Raw genomic sequence first — 25,557 nt, 5'->3', positions numbered from 1 at the left:
TGTGCGGGCTTTCTTTTTATTTGCAGCGAGCAGGGTCTACTCCTCACTGCGGTGCACAGGCCTCCCATTAAGGTGGCCTCTACTGCTGCGGAACATGGGCTCCAGGCGTGTAGACTTCAGCAGTTGTGGCACATGGGCTCAGCATCTGTGGCTCGAGGGCTCTAGAGCACAGGCTCAGCAGCTGTGGTGCACAGGCCGAGCTGCTCCACAGCACGCGGGATCCTCCCGGACCGGGGCTTGAACCTGGAGTCCCCTGAATTGGCAGGCGGACTCTTAACCACTGCACCACCAGGGAAGCCCTCAATTTTTAAAAGCTTAAAAATATATAGCTCATATCTTTTCTTTCCCTAGTACCTTACACCCCTCTTTCTCACCTTTACCAAATCCCATCACTGTTACTTACTTTTCCAAAACCTATATCAAAAATCTATCTTTAAATCTATCTTAGCCAGTGATCCTTCTACCTATGTATCTTGCTTTTGCCCTGCACTACAGTTGTACAGAGGTCTATCTCTCTAAGAGTAAAGTTGTGTCTTATACCACCTTGTATGTATGTCCCTTGGTACTTACACAAAACAAATGTTTATCGAAATATAATTGATAATTACTATTCTCCCCCTCAATTTTTAGTACAATCATTCACCAGATCTGTATTAAATATCTGCTTTGTACCGGGGAGCTCAACACAAAGAACAAATAGGGTTATTACCCTCAGCAGAATTTATAATCTAACATTTACAATTTCCTTGTATCCTAATTTTTGTTTAGAACCCCCACTAGATTACAAACCTCCTTCCTTTGTATTGATACTTTCCCTAACCTACTGTAATGCTCAACATACTCGGTAAGTAATTGCTCAGTACTGGGAATAAGCCAGGTTTGAAATCACTGACTCCCTGAACTACTTCTCCAAAGAGCTAGTATTCAATCTTCCAGGAAGATGATTTAAGCCTCATTTATTCATTCATTCAGCACCTCTTATGTGTCAAGCTTCACTGTCTTGAATCATGATTAAATTGCAACTAAAATTAAAGTCTTTCATAAATTTTTTTAAAAAATCAAGGGCCAATAAAGATCTCTAGGCAGTCTCAGTAGACGTAAAAGTAGGCTATATATTTTATGCACATAAACACATAATCCCTTTTTTAAAAGTTATTACAGGCAATACTAAACTATTTTCTATGTGGGAAGTTTAGTGTTTATGAATATAGAATACCTATTTATGTAAAGTAAGATGCAAATTGCTCTTCTAGGTCAAAAGAGCTGAATTTAAAAAAAAAAATACAGTTTTGACATATTACCAACTATAATTGTCCAATGGAAGGCAAGAGCTTTTTTAAATTCAATATTTATTCAAATTTATTCAATATTGAATTTTTTATTCAGTATTATTACACAGAATTACAGACTGTTGTGACTTTTATTCAATTTGGTATCCTATTTAGAATAAGAGCAGTGAGAATTATGCTTTACAAACATTGCATTATTCATCATTGTGATATGGCTTTACTTGATCATATATAGAGAAAAAAATAACATTGGAATTAAGGCAATAACCACATGTGCAAACCAAGCACAATACCCTGACACAGTCTTTAGTAAAAAGCTCTTTTGGTTAGGTGAGGATTGATGTTGCTGCATGCAGGTCAGTCATTGCTTTGAAGGATAAGCTCTGAATAGCTTCCACTCATTTAAAAAAAATCTCTCCTACTGGCCCACAATGGCCAGAAGAAGCCTTCGGTAATCTCCACTCGTATCACTTGCAATCCTTGTGCTCAGGGTCTTCTGATACATCTGACTGAACATCTGTTTTATTTGTACAAGATCAATCTGCATGTAAGACATGATATTTTTGATATTAGAAAACAGCTGTTAAAGAAAACTGATATTAGAATTATTCTTTAATAGTGAAAAGATCCTAATTATAACCAAAGCAGAGGGGAAAAAACACCAGATGACCGGCATTTTATAGCTAGCATTCATACCAGTACTAGCGTCACCCAGTGAATGTCTGATTCACTGTTCTGTAAAGATATTGAATAAGGGTGATACTAGTTTCATCTACTATTCCAAATATATTAGTCATTTAAAAACCATTTGATAGAATGGCTATTATCAAAAACACAGAAAATAACAAGTGTTGGCAAGGATGTGGAGAAGTTGGAACTCTTGTACATTGCTGGTAGGAATGTAAACTGGTGCTGCCACGGGAAAATGGTATGGTAATTCCTCAAAAAAATAAAATAAAAACAGAATTACCATATAATACAGCCATTCCACTTCTGGGTATACACAAAAGTGAAAGGAGAGCCTCAAAATTTGTACACCCATGTTCACAGCAACATTAATCATAACAGCCAAAAAGTGGAAGCAACCCAAGTGTCCATTGACGGATGAATGAATAAACAAAAAGTTGTGTATGCATACGATGGAACATTATTCAGCCTTAGAAAAGAAGGAAATCCTGACACATGCTACAATGTGGATGAACCTTGAAGATGTTAAAAAGGACAAATACTGTATGATTCCACTTATATGAAGTATCTAGAGTAGTCAAATACATAGGACAGAAAGCAGAATGGTGGCTGCCAGGAGTTAGGGAGCAAGGAGAATGGTGAATTATTGTTTAATGAGTTTTCAGTTTTGTAAGGTGAAAAAGTTCTGGTGGTGATGGTTGCACAACAATGTGAATGTACTTAATGTCACTGAACTGTACACTTAAAAATGATTAAAATGGGAATCTTGTGTTACGTATATTTTATTATAATTAAAGAAAAAGGGATCCTGCTTAGAAAATTTAAGTCTAAAAACAAATACACAAGAAGGTTTTTCTAAATACTATATTATGGTTCTCTTTTAAAAAATGATTTACCTTCTTTCATATAATTTCATAGCATATGCTTTCTTTTGATTAAAAAGAAGTCCACTAAATAAACAAAGTCAAAGAAAGGAATACATCTGAGGCTATATTTAGGTAAAAAGATAAATATAAAATTTTTTACAGTTATTTCATAATTAAGTGTATGCTAAATTTTAAGATTTTTTATGTCCAATGGGATTAATCTGCATAGGTCTTTCATACAGTTCTTTTTTTTTCCCCCCTGCACCTCGTGGCTTTCAGGATCTCAGTTCCCCGACCAGAGATTGAACCCAGGCCATGGCAGTGAAAGCGCCAAATCCTAACCACTAGACCACTAGGGAACTCCCTCATACAGTGTGGGGAATACAGTCAATAACTACGTAATATCTTTGTAAGGTGACATGTCATAACTAGACTTATCATGGGGATCCTTTTGAAATGTATAGAAATATCGAATCACTATGTTGTATAACAGAAATAAGCATAGTATTATAGGCCAATTATACTTCAAAAATGAACAAACTCATACAAAAAGAGATCGGATTTGTGGTTACCAGAGGTGAGGGGTTGGAGAGGGAAGATTGGAGAAAGACAGTCAAAAGGTACAAACTTGCAGTTATAAGATAAGTAAGTACTAGGTATGTAATGTACAACGAGATAAATATAATTAACACTGCTTTACATTATACATGAAAGTTGTTGAGAGTACATCCTAAAAGTTCTCTTCACAAGGGAAAACATCTTCCTTTAATCTTGTATCTATATGAGATGATGGATGTTCACTAAACTTACTGTGAAAATATTCATGATGTATATAAGTCAAATCACTATGCTGTATACCTTAAACTTATACAGTGCCGATTATAAACTTATACAGTGTCAATTATATCTCAATAAAACTAGAAGAAAAAATGTTTTTAATATTGCTAAGAAAAAAGGATCAACATTCAAAATCAAGTAAGATCAGACAAACAGAGAAAGCCTCACCTCACTTCGAGTGACCACAATCCTGACCAGGGTGGAGTCATCTGTGCCGGCACCTTTCATAGAATAGTGCAGCCTCTCAGCGAAGAAGGCAGGGCGGTTCAGGGCACACTGCACTGCAAGTGAGAGACGCTTCAGACGTGAAATGACTTGACAAAGGTGTGCACACACCATCTATCACTTCTAGCTGCTTTTGATCATTTTCTATGTAATCATCTCAGAAATCTGAGGTGAGTTGAAGATATTCTCCCCTTGATTTTTCTCAGCCTCCATCTTTCTTTCCAGCAGCATCAGACAGGCTACCTTCAATTCTACAAGATCCCCTCTGGCCAATAAATCCCATTTTCTCTCCATCGATGCAGTCATTAGCTTCTTAACATTTTCCCCCTTAAAGTGAGAAAATCTGTAGCAACTGTGCCCTGGTAATATCTTACTTAAAAGGAATAATGACTAAAATCTGAATTCTAGATGTCAAATATATCATTTGACTGACAGAAGGATGTAAGATACACTCCAATATAAAAAAAGAAATCACAGATTTGAGCAAAGATTTGAGAATGATAATAAGAAATCTGACATGTTTTCTCTTAGTAAAATTAAATTAGCAAAGCCTCTTCCTGCAGATGGTAGAGATGTACTAACTATACATCATTACGTTAGCTACAATTACTATAGTAGTATTTGTAAGATATTCAATTGCTAATATCAATGTGTTACTAATAGTCTCTTTAGTTTTATATTCTCCATGAGAATGAAATTTCCATTTCATTAAACATCTGAATGTCAGGACACCAAAAACTGGGTTTTTAATTTCCAAATGGAAAAGGGTCTCATTGGGCTAAGTACTTCAAAGGTGTTTTGGAGAGCTCAAAATGACGCTTTGTGTGGTGGCACTCTGTAGTTCCTTAGGGCTTTCCTACTCACCTTAATGGAAATGCTACAATCTATCATATATTTTTGTATAGTCCTCAAGAAGGGCATAGAGAATAAAGACCAAATAATTTCAAAACAATCCTATTTGATCACACCACCAACCATTCATAGAGAATTGCATATAAAAACAGAGGGTTAGGGCTTCCCTGGTGGCGCAGTGGTTGAGAGTCTGCCTGCCGATGCAGGGGTCACGGGTTCGTGCCCCGGTCCGGGAAGATTTAAAAACAGAGGGTTAGCTTGGCCTCTGCCTAAGCAGATTCCAGGGAGGCTATATTAATAATCACCACTTAATGGGAACAACTATTCAAAGCCTCACTCATTTACAAAGAAAACAAAGCAAAACACTAAAGTATCTTACAGATGGTCTTCAAACCACTTTCAACACTTCCAGAAAACTCACGGCCGACACTGCTTAACAAATCTCGATTAGCCATCTGTAAACAAAAAGTATAGTGGTTAAAATATTTTCACACCTTAAAATGGAAGCCAAATCTTCAAAAGAAAAGCTCATACCCTGGAATACGCCTCCATGGTAGCTTTCAGCTGAGGAAAGCTTCTTGTGGCAAGAATCATGTTAAAGCAAGATTCATCTGTCCCTAATTTCCCCTCACCAGCCTGATAGAGACGCTGAGCATCTTCCTGAGCCAGCTGGTGGTTAACATTCTGGTTCTCATCACGATTTCCCTGCAAAAGAGGAAGGCAGGAATTAGAAGAAGGTGATACAAGTTCTATTAAAAAAAAAAATTTTTTTTCTGGGACTTCCTGGTGGTCTGGTGGTTAAGACTCCGCACTTCCACTGCAGGGGACAGGTCCCCATGACAGGGACACAGGTTCGATCCCTGCTCAGGGAACAAAGATCCTGCATGCCATGTGACAAAAAAGTAAAATAAAATTGTAAAAGAAAAAAAAAAGTTTTTCCAATCTAGTCATTTCTGGATTTAAAGGGACAATTTACTAAAAATTAATGCATAAAGTTTGTCACACTTATCTTTCATTTCCAAAGAAACTATACTAGTGTAACTAGTACTTTATTACACTGCCAACTTTGGATTTTATATGACCATGGTTTAATGAGGTTATATTAAAATGAGAGGTTTTCAGGGCTTTGAGAGCTAAATTAAATCAGAAAAGGTTTCCATGAAAAATCACACACACATTTTATTTTTGAAAGTGTGGAAAATTTTATTAACATTCACTTTAAAAAGCTTTCTCTTGGTACACCAAGAGAAAGGGGTTCTTTAAAAAGTTACTCTTCAGGGTTTGGTCCTTGGTTTAGAAGTTTTGGAGTTTTTGTTTTTGTTTTTATTCAATAAACATTTATTAACAGGTATTAAGAGACTAGGCATGATAGAAACCACAAGGACTGGAAGTGACTATGGCCACTCCATTCCTCCCATTAAGGAGATAAAAGATGCCTCCACGGTGGGATTAGGGTTATAACTGAGGTCTCTGGGAATTAAGTGCGGGCTCAGAGCAGGGAATGACAAATGGCCCAGGAGAGTCCAAGAATGCTTCTCTGAGGAGATGGCTTGAAGGGTGGTAATTGGGCCAGGAGAAACAGAATGGTGTGTGTTGAGACTGCAAAGTATGACACCTCCAGAGGCTGTGGCCACACACACAGACTCGTGATCTACCAAGTCCTGAACACTAACAATGCAGCCACTTCTATCCTCTGGGAGAAAGCCGTCTGCCACCAAAGGAATTTCATTTTTCACTTCTCTTGTGATAGGGTCTAGTTCTATCGGTTCATGTTCTGAGCCAATAAGCACCGTCCCCTGTTCAGTTCGGAGAGAGAAGCACTGAGGTTTCCTGGAGGCTGGATATCCCTGAACTCCAGGGTCTGAAGTAACTTTAGATTTCTCATGATGAAGCGACTACTGAGCCACGCTGAGGACCTCCTCTAATAGGAGATATAAACTACCACTCAAATAAATTATGAGTCTGCTTACCTGGGATTTAAGATCAATATGCATTATACTGAGTTCCACTTTGTATTCATCCATATAACTATAAGGTATGGAGCACTTGCTTTGTACCAGGCTGTATTAGTCAGGGTTCTCCAGAGGAACAGAAACAACAGGATGTGCTAAGTGGTGGGGACACAAGAAAGACAGGGCCCTTCCCCTCAAGGAATTTAAGTCAAAGGAGGGAGTATATAATATGGAGGTTTCATGAACGTCCTTTCATTCATCCAAGTGTAATCTTAATATACAAGTATTTATTATGAATGTATACATGAAAATGACATGTGAGCCTTTTAGAAGAAGTTATAAATAACTCAAGTACTGCTAGCCTGTACCAATTTATAGACCAAACTCTTCACTGGGAAGAAGCGAGGGAGGGCCTGGGCCTGAACAAGAGTAAAGCTAAGATGGGTAGTTGGTTTCTCTCAAAAATATCAATAGAAACACAAACCCAAACAAAGGAAAGGCTGCCCTCTAGAGTCTCAGTGTCTGTCTGAGCAGCAAAATGGAGAGGTGTTCCTTGAAGGTGAGAAACTGTCTCCTGAAGAGCACTGGGCACAAGGAATGTGTAGAAGCATATTCTAAATGGGCTACTGAATACAGCACAGGCAAAGGAGCTCAGGAACAACTCCCCAGATGATTGCCTTTGGATTCAAGTACACAATACAGTCCCATTTTCCTAGGAAGCCACTCCCTGGAATAGGGACCTTTACTTTGAAAGATGGCTGGGCCTTGAACCCTGCATAAAGAAATATTCAGCACCTCATTAAAGTCTTAATAATCATTTTTTAGCATTAACTCTCTGGTCCTGATTTTCTTTTCATGATAACCTACTCCCCTGCTCTGTTACTCTGTTGTGGGTAAATTCAATGTCCTCCCATCCATTTGCTTTCTTTTCTCATTTCCATACCCATGCACTTTGGCACACTGTCTTTTCTGCAACTACCTCCCTTTGCTGTGAAGAGCCTCTCCTCTACTTTTAGAATCTTCAAGACTGTCCAACCTGTGCACTAGCAGGATAGCCAACAACTCCTGATACTGAATCAGTGTGCTAGTATTTTGCCTCATCTCTTTCAAATATACCCTGATTATCTCATTCTAAGTGTACCTGTAGTATCATTCCAAATACCCTATTTGGAGAATTTTCTGCCACTTTTCCAGCACATTTGGGGAATCAGAACAAGGAGGGTACTAAGCACAGTACCCACAGTACTAAGTACTGTGAACGCTGAAACATTTTCTGCATTTCTGGCTCTCCTCACAGTCCTCACTCTTGTAGCACTTGCATGGCGGACCTACATACCTTCAGTTGATGGTCCGACTTAACTGGCAGTACAATGCTAAGCTCAAAAGTACAGATTCATCGCCATTCTAAGACACAGAGCCTCAAGGTGATTTCTGATTTCATACAACCTTAAAGAGGTTAATTTCTGATTCCTTACAAAGGACACATCTGCAGAAATAAATTTCAGTAGTGACTACAAAGAAACCTGTACAGTGGATTCTGCATTGTCCCTCTTAAAGATGTTAAGATTCCAAGGGGGCTAAATATTAAAAGGAATAAAGAATGGCCACTGGCAATAGGCAGTAAAAAATGTTCCCTCCACCAACACCCAAACGTTCATGCTATACTCACCTGGCACATGGATACAAGTAAACGTTCAAAATGCCCTGATGTATCTGACCTAATGTCCTTTTCAAGGTCTCGTCCAAATTCTGATTGATAACATCTGACAATTTCTCTGATTTCCTGATTTGTTCTTGTGCATAAAATTTCAATCAATACACGTTCCTGAGTTCCTACTCCCTATGTGAAGTGAAGAAAGGGAGAATTATACAACAAATCATGAAATTTCTGAAAGTAGTTAAATCTTACTGTTCCATCAAATATTTCTTTGGCCTCCAGACCTGAAAAGCTCTATATATTCAGATGATATAAAATAATGTACTGATATAGCTGTCACTATAAATTCAGAACTGCCAAAGTTTATGGGGCTTTACATTTGAAATACGATACAATACTCAAAGTAAATGCCATATAGTACCTTCATTGCATTCTGTAAACTCCAGGCATCATAATACGTAGGTGGCATGAACAGGGCAAGGATCAGTTCTTCCATATTTCCACTTAACTCTGACTTAAGATCTTTGATTAAATCCTGTTAAATTACAAATACAAACTAAGTATATGTGCTCTCCAAATTTTGTTTTGCTTAAATTTTTTAAGGACAATATGAAAAAATGGAATTGAATTGCTATATGAAAGCCTCAATTGCTGTTCTGAATATTATATACTAAGGAATAAATATTTAAGTTTATTATACTCAAGCAGATATATTTTACTCATTCTATCAATAAACAATAATAAATTTATTATAGTTCCACCACACTAGGTACAAAATAAGAGGTATAGGAAACAAAGAATAATTCAAATTAACAAAATGATAAACAGATATTTATTTAGTATAAGAAACTGTTCTTACTCTATGAGGAAATAGAAATTGTCATCATCGTGTTCTTATTTGAAAAGATAAGATAAACATTTTTAAAAAGTTAATATAAAGCAGCCTGTACTCCAGCACCAGATGAGTAAATAGCACAGAAATAAGCTGAAATAGGAAAAGTTAAAGTGGGCTAGAGAGCTCAGAGAAAACGTTTAGTCCAGACCTTGAAGAATATGTAAAAATTAGCAGGCAAAGAGAAAGAAGAAAGGTATTTCAGGCAAGGAGGAAGAACACAAACAAGGAACAGAAAAGTGGTTCCCAGCCTTGGCTATATGCATTAAAATCATCTGCAGAATTTTTCTAAAAAACAAAAACACAAACAACACTTATGTCAAGAATGAATACCCAGAGATTCTGCGTGTGTTTTTAAGTTTGAAAAGAGATTATGATACTCAGCTGAGATTGAGAATCAACAGTATAGAGGCAAGAATGAGCAAAGCTTGTTCAATGGAACAACAAGACAACCAATTTTGTTAGAAGGTAATGTTTTCAGAGATTAGTAAAACAAAGTTGTAACTATATGCTTGGATTATTACCTTGAATACCAAGCTAAAGAGTGTGGATTTGATTCTGCACGTTGGGAGGAGTTGCTGGAAACTTTTACGTAAGAAAATGGCATTGATATAGCAACAAGGGGCAGTATCAACAGGCAGTACGGACTATGACGACAGAGGCTATAAATGAAATTTAGGCTACTGGAATATTTAGGTAAGAAGTAATAAAGGCTTGGACTTGAGTGGTGGAAAGAAAAAAAGGAGACAGAAGACACATTTTTAAAGAGCTCTTCTACAGATTAGATCAACAAGACATAGTCAATTACCAGTTGCTAGGACAAAGCAGTGCCTGGCATACAGTAGGCACTGAAACAATATTCACTGATTAACTGACAAAGAAGGGTGTGGAATCAAAGAAGACTCCAAGGCAGGCTAGAGGAATAGTATTTTTATTAATAAGAAGTCAAGAGAAAAGGTGGCTGTGGGTAAGGAAAATAGGCTGGGAATTTAGTTTTAATTCAAAAGTGCTGTATGAGAAAATTCAGGACAACAAAGCACAGACTACATGTGAACTAAAGAAATTCATAATGTGGAAAATACTTTTGTAAGAAAAGTGAGTCTGATGTTGAACCCTAAGAGAAACTAGAGTTTGTGTCACTTCATCAGCCTTAAGACTAAGGAAGTAGATTTTGGGTTGGGCAGGGAGGGTAGAAAAGATGAGGTGGGACCAGCTAGTGGAAGTCTACTTCCATTCTGAGAAAAGTAAACTGGATTCAGAGGATATCGGAAAATTTTTAGGACTCCTATCTAAATGGCAAACCAATGCTACCCAGTCTTGCCCTTTATATTTAAGAAACGATGACACCTTTCAGCCACAGAATCTTGCTGGATTTAGTCACTGATCATCCACTCAACAAATATTTAAGTGGCTATCTGTTAGTGTTCCTGTACTTGGTACTATAAATACAAAGATGAATATGACATGGTTTGCCTGATGGAAGCTCACAGTTTTGGGGAGCGGGCAGTGAGATTAGTTACAGCAGAGGTTTTACAAAGTGCTATGGGACCACAGTGGAAGAAGCAGCCAAATTATGCCCAGAGCAATGAGAGAAACTTCACAAAGTAGCTTAATCAAGACAAATCCTGGAGAAATCGTTTGCCATGCAGGAAAAAAGGAAAAGGTGTTCCAGGACAAGAGAACAACATATACCAAACACAGAAGTATGTGTGCAGGGAATGGCAAGAAGTTCTATAAAGTCATAATACAAGATATGTTTAGAGGGAGGGAGAGGAGTGAAAGATGATACCAGGGACCAAAAATAAGCAAGGGCTACCTAAGAAGTCCTTGAATCCAACTGTAAGGAGCAGATCGAGAACCAAGCTACTGATCAGGATTGTGGTCATAATCTACTTTTTACTGAACATGTGTCACCTACCAGTCATAGTAAATAGGTATGACTGTGAGATCAAGGACTACTCTAGAATTGGAAAGCCTTCTAAGAGAAATAAATATTGATGGGACTTCCCTGGAGGCGCATTGGTTAAGAATCCGCCTGCCAATGCAGAGGACACAGGTTCAAGCCCTGGTCCGGGAGGATCCCACATGCCGTGGAGCAACCAACCCTGTGCACCACAACTACCAAGCCTGTGCTCTAGAGCCCGCGAGCCACAACTACTAAAGCCCGCGCACCTAAAGCCCATGCTCTGCAACACGAGAAGCCACCACAATGAGAAGCCCACGTGCCGCAACGAAGACCCAGCACAGCCACAGATAAATAAATAAATTTATTTAATAAAAAAGAAAGAAAGAAATATTGAATACACCTCTCCTGGGGTCTCTGAAATCTAGTTGTCTCTTCTTTGTACTCACCAGTACGAATAAAAAGATAGTATCCGGGCTTCCCTGGTGGCGCAGTGGTTGAGAGTCCGCCTGCCGATGCAGGGGACACGGGTTCATGCTCCGGTCCGGGAAGATCCCACATGCAACGGAGCGGCTGGGCCCGTGAGCCGTGGCCGCTGAGCCTGCGCGTCCGGAGCCTGTGCTCCGCAACGGGAGAGGCCACAACGGTGAGAGGCCCGCGTACCGCAAAAAAAAAAAAAAAAAAAAAAAAGATAGTATCCAACCTGACAGAATGCAGGGCGTAAGGCCACTGTTCATGCTCACTCCTGAAAAGAAAACAAAACATACCTTGCCATACATGGTCTTAAAAGCTGCTTTAATTTTTTGCCTTTGATCATTGGAACGATTGGCCACAACGTCTACAATTGCCTGTTCGTCTGTACCTGAAAGAACCATACATGTCTAAGTAAGGATGAGGTCTGTGTGGGGTGCTCCTTGATGACATCTTTTAGATGCTTACAAGGTGTCTGGTGCCAGATTAAATTGACGGATGTGCACACAGGCTCACATATAAACTTGGTTTATGATATAAAGCTTATTTTTACTCTACACTCAATCATTTGAATTTGATTGTAAATAAGACAAAAATGTTTTCCTCACCAAAACCCTTCATTGCTTTACGAAGAATTTCTGCATCTCTCATGGCATCGAAGTTGGCAGCAGGTTGGATTGTTCCTTGAGTTCCCTGAGTCATCGAAGCAGGCTGAGAACAAGAGGCATAAAATCCAAATCAGTTATTGTGGTAATCATTTCACAATACATACATATACCAAATCAACATGTTGTATACCTAAAACTAATACAGTGTTATATTTCAATTGGGTCTCAAAAAACTGGAAGAAAAATAATATGAAAAAATGTTCAACGTCTTTAATAAAAAAAATACTAACTTAAAAAAAAAAAAGCCAACTCCAGTTTCTCTGCTTACAGGAAGACAACTTAAGACTTCTCCGATTATGGGACTTCCCTGGTGGCGAAGTGGATAAGACTCCACACTCCCAATGCAGGGGGCCCGGGTCTGATCCCTCATCAGGGAACTAGATCCCACATGCATGCCACAACTAAGAGTTTGCATGCCACAACTAAGGAGCCCACCTGCCGCAACTAAGGAGCCCATGTGCTACAACTAAGGAGCCAGTGAGCTGAAACTAAGAAGCCTGTCTTCCGCAACTAAGACCTGGTGTGACAAAATAAATAAATAAATATTGGGGGAAAAAAAAAGACTTCTCTGATCATCACTCTTAAGCAAGGAAGCCAGTACTTAGGTTTTAGGATAAGGATATTTATTTTCATGGCTCATTCTGGAACAGACAGAGACTATCCTTCTCCCACCGAAAGATAGCCAGACACCAAACTTTCAGGAAACAAGACAGTCAAGCTTGTGAAGACAGTCACAATCTTTCCATGCCTTGGTTTCCTTCTTGGTAGAACAGGACGGCAAAAAAGAGATTGATCCCTAGGTAGTGTGAGTGGCAGTGTTTTATTTAAAGAATATAATAATGGCTTTAGTGAGGTAGAGCCAGACTTGCCCAATGAGATTTCAAACAAGCAATATACTTTTGGTAATAGCTCTTCATTTCCTGTATGGGCCCTGATTATTAGACATAAAATAAAACATTTTATAATAAGAAAAGCATGAAAATGAAATTGATGACTACAGACTCTGGGAGTTACAATATTCTTCATCGATTTTATAAGGAAATAAACCAGAAAGCAAAACAAGGACTATATGTTTTTAAATACAAATCTATAAAGAAATTTAAAAATCACCATATGACAAAGACCACAGTACTGTTTCAGGCAAGAATCATCAATGGATGCTAAAATCAGTGGGTAAAAGTATAATGAGAACTAAGATATTTGCATACTTTGTAACATTACAGCAGAAAACCTAGCAGACATCATCTGAAGCAAATGATCAAAACCAATTATCACCAGGAATGGGGTAAATCAACAACTAGTGCCTCCTGATATGATTCACTAGGGACACGACATCATTTCTGTGGTATTCCTGCCAAAATGGCATAACCTAGATTTAATCAGGGGGACTTACCAGACAAACACAAATTAAGGAATATTTTACAAAATAACTGGTAGTATTCTTCCAATGTATCAAGGTGATTAACAACAAAGACTGAAGAATTATTTCATATTAAAGGAAACTTAAGAGACATGACAACAAATGCAATGTTTCATCCTGGATTTGATCCTGAACCAGAAGGACATTACTGGGACAACTGATGAAGTCTAAAGGTTGGGTAATAGTATTATAAAACTGTTATTTCCTGTACTGTGTTTATGGAAGAATCTGAGTAAACTGTATGTATACAGGAATTCTGTATACAATTTTTACAACTTTTTTATAAGTCTGAAATTATTACAAAATTAAGTTTAAAAAATTTTAAATACAAAGCTATGAAACAATTCATTAGTTTTCTTAAAATATTCGAATCAGGGTTTAAGAGAGATGGGATACAGCAAGATGATATCCCTTCACATTTTTTTAAAAATTTATTTATTTTTGGCTGTGTTGGGTCTTCGTTGCTGCACACAGGCTTTCTCTAGTTGCGGCGAGCAGGGGCTACTCTTCGTTGCGGTGCACAGGCTTCTCACTGCGGTGACTTCTATTGTTAATGGAGCATGGGCTCTAGATGCGTGGGCTTCAGCAGTTGTGGCACGCGGGCTCAGTAGTAGTGGCTCACGGGCTCTAGAGCGCAGGCTCAGTAGTTGCGGCGCACAGGCTTGGTTGCTCTGTGGCATGTGGGATCCTCCCGGACCAGGGCTCAAACCCGTGTTCCCTGCATTGGCAGGTGGATTCTTAACCACTGCACCACCAGGGAAGTCCCCCCATCACATTTTTTAAAATCTAATTTTAATAATATATTTTATTTAACCAAGTATCTCTAAAATATCATTTAAAGATGCAATCAACATCATTTCAAAATATAAAATGATTCAGTTGCTTTCTAGGCAACTGAAATGGTATTTCGAGTTATACCCATTGAATACAGTAACAGCAATATGCCAACCAATATGCCCCTTTGTAGGGGCAAAGTGATTGGGGAGAAGGAGACCAGACCCTTCAACAAACATTTTTATGGTCGGTAATTCCTTCCACTCATCTCTACTCTCACGCCAACACTTTCTTCTACCAATAAGCCCTAACAATCATCCTTCAGTAGTTTCTAAGCCAGGAATGTAAGCAGAGAACTAACAAGAAATATTTGTATATTGGTTTTAAGGAAAAACTAAAATTATTCTACTTGTAGCAAATATTCAAGCAGAAAAAATTTTTCAACATATTGCCTTTACATGAGGCTTAATGTATCAAGCACTGATGAAAGTTTTCTTTGATGTAACCACTGTCACTAAAATCCTAAGCAGGGCAGAAGCCTCTGTTTATAATACACTGAACTAGACAGTAAGAGAAACTAACCCTCATCATGCACTATTTGACGACTATCATTTTCTGTCATCCTCTTGTTTCTAAAAACAAACAACCACCAAAAGACTTATTCCATTTTTCATCTGGAGGGAAAAATGGTTTTGTTTTATTCTTTGTTGAAAGTCTAAGTTTGAAGTGAATCTTCATCAAGAATACTATCATTCTGCAGGCATTATACTGAACTCAAAGAAATCAGGGTCTATATTCTTGAGGTCAAAACTCTAACTACAGAGGATTTCTCAGCACAGCAAAGCCCATACTATCTGCCACCAAAAGTGCCACCCTTTGCCTTCCATTTCATTCCAATCTTCCTGCTGAAAAACTGCCGTAGAATTAGAATTGGGTCAACCAGGAGATGTCACCTGGCCCCAAGACAAAAACTATCTTTACATCTTCCTACACACACACACACACACACACACACACACACACACACACCAACTTCTATCAGGGGATTTTCAGTGACAGGGAGCTCACCCCTCACAAGGTAGTCTATTTCACTTCCATCTATTCCACTTTCCATCTCCCAAAATCTACTGCTCTGTAACTTCCTGGTTTCAATTTAGGGTCGTAATTGTTATGCAAGATAAGCTGCACGTGTATGTATGTTTTACTTTTAGTGTTTTTATGTTTAAAAATCTTTTATATTCAGTCATAAAATGATGTCTTTAAAAGCAAATGCATGCTTAAACTAAACTAAAATAAAAATTCTCATAACAAATGATTAGAATAACTACAGATTTATAATATGATTAATAATCAACAATTTTTTTAAAAAAGGATTGAAAGCAATTTACTATGGGCTTTGGAGGAATATCATTTACTGTATCAGCAAAGTAGCACTGTATAACAGAGACCACTGGTCTGAGAGGCAGAAGAGCTAGGATCTAGTCTCAGCTTTGACTTTCACTAGCTGTGCGGCCTCTCTGGAGCTCAAAAATTCCTCAAATCTGGAAAGGAAGCCAGAAAATGGCTAAGTTGTTTTTCTTCCAATTCTGTAACCCCTTACCAATCCCAGCCTAAAAAAAGCTTTAAAATGCTAGATCTTTATGAGTAGACAATATGAAATGAGAAAATCAAGATAAGGTAAACATAAAACTGCTTATGTTCCTAGTAACTTGCATAGGATATAAAAGAATTAACAAGTCAATTAAAGAATAAAACTTAATATTAAAATAAGGAGCTATATTGAGATAGGGCAAAGATTTGATATACGGGAGACCTTCTGAGACTCCTGAAAAATCAATTTAACAGACATTAATTGACTACTGTATTTAAAGCCCTGCCAAGCACTACCAGGACATAAAGATAAAAACAGATACAATGAGCCCTCAAGGAAGTGGTGAGAGACAAATACAGGAGAAATTAGAAACAAATGAAGGCATATACAGGAGATCTAGTGATTAGTGAACATTAAAAAACCTTACTCACTTCACTGCTATAATCCAGAGAAACAGGAGAGAAAACAGGATAGGAAGGTAAGGATTCTGTATTGATCTGAAAGAAGAGTGGAAAGTTATAAAGGTAAAAAAGGAAAACAAAACCATACTTCATAAAACACTGCCAGAAATATCAACCACCCAGTCACCTGAGTTCATAGTTATACTGCCAGCAAGGGAGGAGGAAAAAGAACTAAAATCAACGCCAAGAGTCCAAGTGAATCACTATGAAAGAGTATGGGTGTCATCACCTGTGAGAAGGGACCTATGTTTGTCTTATTAAAGTCATCAGGACAGTACTTAAAAGCAGGTGGACCAAAGAGCATGGAGTCTAACAGAAGCAAAGATTAAAGTCTTAAGTGAACTGTTTTAGACCATCTCCTCTGCTTCATGGAAACCTCTAATGTTAGCAAAGGAGTAGTGCCCTTCTTTAGCATTATCCAGTTACCCAGACTAAATTTAAAAGGTAGGAAAAAAAAAAATACCTGACTAGGGTAAGGAGATTGTCCTCCAGGGTACTGAGAAGGCATCGGTCCCCCAGGAAAACCACCTACATATTAAGAAAAAATACAGCAATCAGGTCTTAACTGATTTAATTTTTCAAAACAGCACTGATTTATTATGAATACGGAAACATATGAGAATATTCACACTATTTATTCACTAGGATAATTTTTAAGTTTTATAATTTACTGAATCAAAAACCAACTTTGGTCACAAGGACCTTTTAAAATATTCCATGTCCTAATTTCTTTAAAATAATTTAACATAATTTCTTTATAAACAATACTCTAAAAAAAGAACAAAACACTTGAACCAGATTAAATTCTGATTCCATCTGGAAAGGATGACAGGACATAGTTCTGGGGGTTGTTTCCTTTGTGCTATACTAATGAGCAGAGAAGTTCCTGAAGGTTTTGCTTTTTGGCTTCAGAACAGATAATTTTTTTTTGATTGAAAAAATAGGTCCTTATTACCATCTTGCTGATTAAACTTTTTCATCAAATTAATACACTTCATGAAACCATATACTACCTAAGAAGTATTTAGTATAAACGTTTACTAAAGACGATCCCAAACATAAACTACTAAGTTCCTTCAACAGCAACTGCAAGATTCAAAATATCAAGCTACTGTTTTTCTCTGGACAGTTAGTACATACCAGGTAGTGGGACCTGGGATGGGCCCCCGCCATAAGACTGTGAGGGTGCCTGTGGATAGCCAGAAAAGCCTGCTCCACTTGGTGGGGCTCCAAACCCTTGGCCTGGAGGAAGAACAAGAGAAAAAAAGAAACAAACTACAGTGACAGTTCTCATGATTGAAGTGAAAACTTTAGAAACAGTAGAAGAAAATATACTATTAATGCTATAGCAGTAGTCCCTTTTGGTCTAAATTCAATTTCTCAACAAATCCTTCCCCATTAAAAAATAAATTAAAAAAAAGGTTACTTCATTCATCTGCCTTAATAACTTATAATACAAAAGTGCTAAGATTTTTGTTTGTTTGGTTGGTTGGCTTGGTTTTTTACATACTGTGGACAAAGCTGTCCTAAGGTCACAATCATGCCAAATGAAATATCTTAATCATTTCTTAAGATTACAAATTATCAACCAAACCATTATATATTGGTCCTTTATTACCATGAGATTTATTCTAATTCCTTTCACAACAGAATTTTGGAGACTGCTCCCAGCTTTCATGCCTCCTGAGAACCTTTATCCTTCTATCTTGCCAGCTAGGTCCTTACTGTCTAAGGTAGAAAGTAGGCTAAGAGCAACTCTGACCTCGTACAAAACAAGAAGGAACCGAGAGGATTAAAGAGAGAAGAAAAAAATGCTATACTAATTCCACAACCCAGGACTCACCTCCAGGATAGGATGGAGCTCCCCCTGGCTGTGGGACACTGGGATAGCCTCCAGGGGCAGGGTAGCCTCCAGCTCCTGGGTAGCCTCCAGCTCCTGGGTAGCCTCCAGCTCCTGGGTAGCCACTACTTGGTGTTGGTGGGTAGGCACCTCCTCCCACTGGAGGAAAGCCACTAGGATAAGAATACTGACCAGGAGGAGGAAAAGATGACTCCTGACCCGCAGGCTGAAAAACCAGAAAAATTTTCAAATGAATGTGATACCCAAGAAATAGAACCTAGCTAAGGAAACAAACAAAGATAACTGTTAAGGTCTAGCTTATTCTTTTACATATTAAAAAGCCCATTAGAAGTCCTGGTATCTCATACTAGTTTATCAGTATACTAGTTTTTCAGGACACTTGTTTGTCAGAATTCAGTTATATTTAAATCTACCTGTGTTAGGCAAGAAGGGTCTGTTTCTTTATTTGGGAGTAAGAACCAGGCTCTTTCCAAACCTCAAGCCTTCAGGAACAACTAGCAAAGCTCATTAGTTCCTTCATTTTCCTAGCACCTGGAAATAATAGGAAGATTTGCCTCTCTACTCTAAAGAGAAGAATTCATGGCTTTCTTGCAACACATCTGGACCTGTGCATAACAGGTGGCGGGGGGGAAAGGTGACCTGAGTCATACACTGGGTGTGACATTTTGGACCTCAGTTCAGATCACACAATGTCTAAGTGTGGAGAGACTGTTACATGTTCACTAAACTTTTTCCAAGGCCACAAAACTATACTACATTTCCCAGGACCCCGTTACAGTTAAATAGGACCATATGACTGAATACTGGTAAACGAATGTGGACAGAAGTAACATACACGACTTCCAGCCTGGTCCCCTTAACTTTCTGCCCAATCCTCTAAGCTCTCTCTTCCCCTCTCTTTTCCTTCATCTGCCAGCTGGAAGCAGAAGATCCAGTGGAGGACTCCAAGGCACTAGAGGATGGTAGAGCCAATATACCAAGGCAACAGAGGATGGAAGGAGCCTGGGAACCCGCAAGACGACATGGAACAAAGCCTCCAGCTCCCCACCACACCCTTCCCCTGGCCACCCCCACCACTGACTTCCAGGAGACTGAAGTAAACAAGTAATAAGTTTTTATTGCTTTAAGTCATTGGGATGTTAGGGTTGTCTGTTTTAACAATTAGCTGATATTGACTGAAATGGTGGTCAGAGTCCAGTTTAGTACATAGGGACCTGGAAACATATTCATAATTCTCATCTCTTCAATGATAAATTCAGGAGAGCTATATATTCACTTTACATAAGAATATACAGATTATCATTAATCTGTATAGGCCCCTCTTTCTGTTCTCCCAGAGTTAGAAAGAAGCCCTGCATACTTATGAGCATAAAATTGAAACACAATTCTTACTTATGCCTCAGCTATGAGGTTAGTCCTCAGAACAGTATAGACATTAACAAGGCAGAACTTGGTAGCACATTTATAACGTGCACGCCAAATACTAAAAGTCTCAGAAGTACTAATCCAGGGACCTCTAATCCACTGCAATTTGTTACCTATGAGTCAAGCTCCTCTTAAGTTTTTTTTTTTTTTTAAAGATGTTGGGGGTAGGAGTTTATTAATTAATTTATTTATTTTTGCTGTGTTGGGTCTTCGTTTCCGTGCGAGGGCTTTCTCTTAAGCCCCCTCTTAAGTTATTTTAAATCTTCTAACACAAAGATTAAAAACCAGTAACTCAGGACTTCCCTGGTGGCACAGTGGTTAAGAATCCGCCTGCCAATGCAGGGGACACGGGTTCGATCCCTGGTCCGGGGAGATCCCACAAGCCGCTGAGCAACTAAGCCCGTGCGCCACAACTACTGAAGTTGGCGTGCCTAGAGCCCGCGCTCCGCAGCAAAAGAAGCCACCATAATGAGAAGCCCATGCACCACAACAAAGAGTAGCCCCTGATCTCTGCAACTAGAGAAAGCCCACGCACAGCAACGAAGACCCAACACAGCCAAAAATAAATAAATACTTAAAAAAAACAACAACAAAAAACCCCGGTGACTCATAGGATCGATTTAGCTTACCTACATGTTGTACTGAATCATACAGCATTTAACATTTTAAAATATTCATTTCTCAATTTAAAAAATTGGGCAATTTCACATAAAATCCAGATTGTTGGCTTTACTTGAAGATATGGAATTATCCAGCAACACTGGGTCAGACTCCCTGCATGGACACATGTGGCTTAACCTGACTAACTGCTGCCTTTCCACAGGTGAGCCAACTCCCTGTAGTTCCCCACAACACCTGCCTTCACTCATGAACTCTACTCAGTACTTCTGGCCATTTGAATTTATGACCCCTGCTCTAGCATGTTTGTAAGATCTGTCATAGGCTGGCTAGTTCTATACAAGATCTGTGCCAAGGACATGAGCTATTTTAGTATCATAAGTGGCAATACTTACAGGATATCCAGGGAAAGCTGGGTAGCCTGTGGGGGGATAGCCCGGGTACGACATTCTGTAACAACAATAAAAAATGTCTTCTGTAATTTCCTATAAGGATTAAGGCCTTTGAAGATATATTTTGTCATAGGGTTTAATCAAAACACATCTTCTTTCAAAAGAGTCTAGCAGGCAGACTGATTCAGTAGTTCTGAGATGGGGCCCAAGATTCTGTATTCCTAACTAAGCTTCCAGGTGATGCTATTGCTGCTGGTCTGTGAATGATATTTTGATACCAGAATATTTTGGCATTTCTGAATCTACCACCTAATTTGCCAAATTTTTCAATATGTGTTTTGGCTCGTTTCCCCAGTACAGCTATAAATGATTTGTATTTCTTTTTTATTAAGACCCCAAACAATGACATATACACACTACTATATATAAAACAGATAACTAATGAGGAGCTACTTTATAACACAGGAAACTCTACTCAATACTCTGTAATGGCCTGTATGAGAAAAGAATCTTAAAAAGCATCAATATATGTATATGTATAACTGATTCACTTTGCCATACACCTGAAATTAACACAACATTGTAAATCAACTATACTCCAATAAAAAAATTTTTTAATAAAGGACCCCAAACAAATCCAGTTCAACACTTACAAAAGCCCACTATTTAATAAGCACTGTCCTAGGTGCTGATACAGAGATGCGGGGGGCGGCGGGGGGAGGAAAATGAGAAAATAAATTTAAGTTATTATAGTGCTCCTTATGACATAAGCACAGTATAGAAGCTAAAAACTTGCTAAATTGAGAATGAATGGGCATATATTTAGTCGAAGTTGAAAGAAAATAAGAAAACTGATCCAGTCAGTTTTAAAACGGTCATTTGGAATCCAAAGACCTGGATGCAAAGGACGTTAAATCATTTTTTGCTGTCTTCTTCCCCAAGCCCAGTTGATAAAAAAAAGGAGTAAAGGAGAAACAATATCATCCAATATCATCAGATGGACCAAGGGTAAAAGAGGTCAGGGTCGAAATAAAGTGAAAAAGTCTGAAAATAATTTATGGGAGAAATTAATAATTATTTTATTATTATTATTATTTTTTTTTTTTCGGTACGCGGGTCTCTCACTGTTGTGGCCTCTCCCGTTGCAGAGCACAGGCTCTGGACGCACAGACTCAGCGGCCATGGCTCACGGGCCCAGCCACTCCGCGGCATGTGGGATCCTCCCGGACCGGGGCACGAACCCGTGTCCCCTGCATTGGGAGGCGGACTCTCAACCACTGTGCCACCAGGGAAGCCCAATAATAATTTTAAAGGCAACAAGTTTTATAGCACCAAAGACTACAAAAACAATTTAAATTTCTAAATCTCAGGAACTGTTCCAGTGACAAAGTCCTATTTCTACGGCCTTTAGCTACTACATTAAATCTTACCTTTAAAGGCACTAGAGGAATTACGTCAACAAGAGTTTCTGAACAGAATGAAGATAAAGATTATCCGTACATGAGAAAACTTAAAGCAACTTTAAGAAAATGAATCTGGGTACATTTTGAAATATAATTATATAAAGGACTAGAATGCAATTCTATTTCCAGGATGTACCTCATAAAAATACTTACACAAGTGCAAAATTATATACGTACAAAGCTATTCATTACACACTATTTGTAACAGAAAAAGGTTGGGAATTCCCGGGCAGTTCAGTGGAGAGGACTCAGTGCTTTCACTGCCATGGGCTGGGTTCAATCCCTGGTCAGGGAACTAAGATTCCGCAGGCCAAGTGGCATGGCCAAAAAAAAAAAAAAGACGGTTAAAAACAATCTAAAAGTCCATTAATAAGGAACAGGTAAAACAGATTATGGATAGCCATACAATGAAGTGTCAGGCAACTATTAAAAATGAGCAGCTCTCTTTTTACTCATATGTGAAACCACTCTAAGTCATATTAAGTGGGAAAAAAGCAAGATGAAAAACTACATAGATAATTTGCAACCAAATGTGTAAAAATTACATTTATTTGCTTGTATATAGAGAGAATATCCCTGAAAGTATACTCAAGAAAGTAGGAAACAGTACTCCACTGCTGCCTCTGGAGAGGAGAGCTGGGGCATAACAAGGAGACTTTTCAATGTACTAAAAAAAAGGGCTAAGTGTCCTTTTGGAATTATGCATGTATCATCTATTCAAAACGCAGATTGAAAAAGGTTTTGTAAAAAGCTGAAACAAACCCGAGTTGGTGACTCAACAAACTACTCAACTTTGCCCAAGGAATAATCAGACTATACCAGTGAACCAGAACTTGTATTTCCTTTTCAACATCCTCCGTCAGCAACTACTTTCAAAAGACTAGAAAAGCATTCTTGGTTTTCCAAACCATCTCCACCCAGTGAGTCAACTACTAAAAGGGGTGGGTCTCACTATTCAAGTCTCAGAGATGGCATGAAGCCCAGGAACACAGGAGGCAGCTGTTGCAAATTTATGAAACAAATACAAAATAGAAATGGTGTATGAAGATGGCCAACAGCAGATACCACAATTTTCCAAAACCTGCCTCTTGATTGGGAAAGACCATTTAAATCTGTCAGCAAGGGCCCTTCAATAAAGAATTGGAGGCACGACTAGGCTCTGCATGGACAGGGTAGGCAGTCACCACCAGTGAGGACTGAAAGGAGGCATCACTTTGCAGTGGTCAAAATTCTCTTCTACCTCCCTATCTAGTACTTGAACTCCTTCCCTGCCTGATAGGTAACTCATTACACTCATTATCTAATTAGGACAGATTATCAGATCAGCTCCCCACCAGCTGGCAGAAATTAGAGAGTTTAAAGGCAGTTGGACGACTTCTTTTCATTTCTGTCACTTTATGGTGGACATCAGCCATCTCCTTCTGTAGAATTGTTCACACAGGTTGGGCTCAAATCAGCACACGTTTGCTGCTGCTAAGGTACTAGGAATCAAATCTGTAATGCCACTTCCCTGAATAGCTCCCAAGAATTATAAACCTGAACCAGTGTACAGTTTTAGGCTTCCGCATTCTGTCCTAGGTTCACTAAGCAAGTACAAACGTCCCAAGTTTCCCTAAATTTGCTGTGTCACCAGGAAGTCTAGTCACCAGCCGGACTTAGCTTTCGGTGCTGCTCACCGGTTTTCCTACTCAGCCCTCCTTGGGGTCGCTTCAGCAGGGCCATCCTCTGGCCTCAACCCCTCCACCTGTGGTCCACCTGCCTGCGCGGGAGGCCCCTCGGGCAGTGAGCTCCCTCGGACCTCCGGACAGCCAAGGGGCACAGGCGACCGGCGAACAGGACTTCCCGTTACCCGAACGCCTCGCCGATCCCGCCCTAATGCGCCCCCGCCCGAACGCCCCCACCAGGCAGCCCGGGTCCCAAAACGCGCACACCGAGTCGCCGGCCACTCCCGGGGCCCACAGGCTCCTCCAGCGCCCCCCGGCTCGTGGACACACGCGGGGCCCCGCCCTCTCCCGGCTGGCAGGCCTCAGAGCAGGCCGGGGCGAGGCGACCGAGGGGGACGAAGGGTGGCAAGAGTAGGGTACGCCGTTCCTCACCTGACCCGGTGGAGCAGCGTCTCGTCCCAAACTGATCTCGGGCAAGATGGAGCCGGGGGCGGGCCCGGGAAGGGCGGGGCGCCGAGGGCCGCCGCCCGAGGCCGTTAGGATCGCAGGGGGCGGCGCCGACAGGGCTAGTCCAGGCGGCTGTCGGTGCCGCTGCTCCGGCTTTCCCTTCCGCCCCGCCTCGCCGCTCCACCTGCGAGAAGACGCTCTCTTCGGATGCACCAGCCAGTTTTATCACAGTTCCTTCTGGGCTCTCTCAAGCCATTTGGGAAGTTGAAGCCGTCCTGAGGAGTCCCGAAGCCCCTTCAGTGGTGGGCGGCAAAGAAGGGCTCGAAACTGGGAGGCCAGGGGCAGCCTCTCCGCCTGATGTGCCGTCCTCCCTATCTTCTGAGGACAAAGACGGTGTCTTTTATTAGTCCCTTGTGAATTGAATTAATATTTATGAGGCTCCTAGATAGTGGGAACAGGAGATGCACTAATCAAAACCACTCCAGAAGGGAGTTGTTAGGTGATTCCAGGCTCCCCTCACACTAGAGCCCTACCATTAAATATTTGAGGCCAATTTCAAGGGCCCAGACCAGTATCTTAAACTCATTAAGAAAGTTTATATTCCAGAGCAAAGAACCAGTTGGCTACCTTTTACAGTGGTTCTCAAACTGTGGTCCCCAGACTGGCAGCCACCACATTACCTGGTAACTTGTTAGAAATGCAACTCATTGGGCTCCACCTTAGACCTAATGAATTAAATTCTAGAGATGAAGCCCAGCAATCTGTTTTAACAAGCCCTCCACGTGGTTCTATGCACACTAAAGTTTGAGAACTATTAACCTATTACTCCACATGCTTTTCTACCCAAAAGCTTCCTTATGGGGGTGGGACAGGGTGGATTAAATTTTTAAGTGGCAAAAGCAAGATATACATGGCCCTAAAACAGGGGTGAAGTGGAAGGTACTTGAGAAAGGTCACTGCCAAATTTAAACAAAACTGCACAACACTCTGGATACCCAGCATTAATTCCCCAGCTCTCACCAATCTGTCTGGAAAATATTGGGCCTTTCTGTCCAATCTGCCTGGAGACCTCTGGAATTTAAGCATTCCCTAAGAAGCCTGTCCTTACTCCTTTGCTCTACATTACTACCTCGGTGATCTCA

General features: G+C 39.7%; 1 protein-coding gene across 4 annotated transcripts; it reads right to left on the bottom strand.

Annotated features, from left to right (window-relative positions):
* Positions 1-1,331: 1,331 nt before the first annotated feature.
* On the bottom strand, positions 1,332-24,539 carry ANXA7 (annexin A7). Of its 4 annotated transcripts, none has more exons than XM_024740526.1 (14): positions 24,401-24,539; positions 20,845-20,899; positions 18,389-18,611; positions 17,686-17,787; positions 17,009-17,073; positions 16,516-16,581; positions 12,240-12,342; positions 11,928-12,022; positions 8,787-8,900; positions 8,378-8,548; positions 5,291-5,461; positions 5,136-5,211; positions 3,848-3,960; positions 1,332-1,830 (listed from the first exon to the last, which is right to left on the bottom strand). In XM_024740526.1, the coding sequence occupies exons 2-14, from the start codon at positions 20,896-20,898 to the stop codon at positions 1,708-1,710; spliced, it is 1,476 nt and encodes a 491-aa protein (XP_024596294.1). In that variant the 5' UTR covers position 20,899; positions 24,401-24,539; the 3' UTR covers positions 1,332-1,707. The 4 variants fall into 4 exon arrangements, with proteins under 4 accessions (XP_024596294.1, XP_024596278.1, XP_024596288.1 ...); XM_024740510.1 differs by lacking the exon at positions 11,928-12,022 and adding an exon at positions 11,610-11,905; XM_024740520.1 differs by lacking the exons at positions 11,928-12,022; positions 16,516-16,581 and adding an exon at positions 11,610-11,905.
* Positions 24,540-25,557: the final 1,018 nt, after the last annotated feature.

Source organism: Neophocaena asiaeorientalis, unplaced genomic scaffold, assembly GCF_003031525.2.
Source record: "Neophocaena asiaeorientalis asiaeorientalis breed wild unplaced genomic scaffold, Neophocaena_asiaeorientalis_V1.1 scaffold484, whole genome shotgun sequence".
NCBI lineage: Eukaryota > Metazoa > Chordata > Mammalia > Artiodactyla > Phocoenidae > Neophocaena > Neophocaena asiaeorientalis.
The sequence above is the reverse complement of the archived record's forward strand: the minus strand, read 5'-3'. Positions and strand labels throughout refer to the sequence as shown.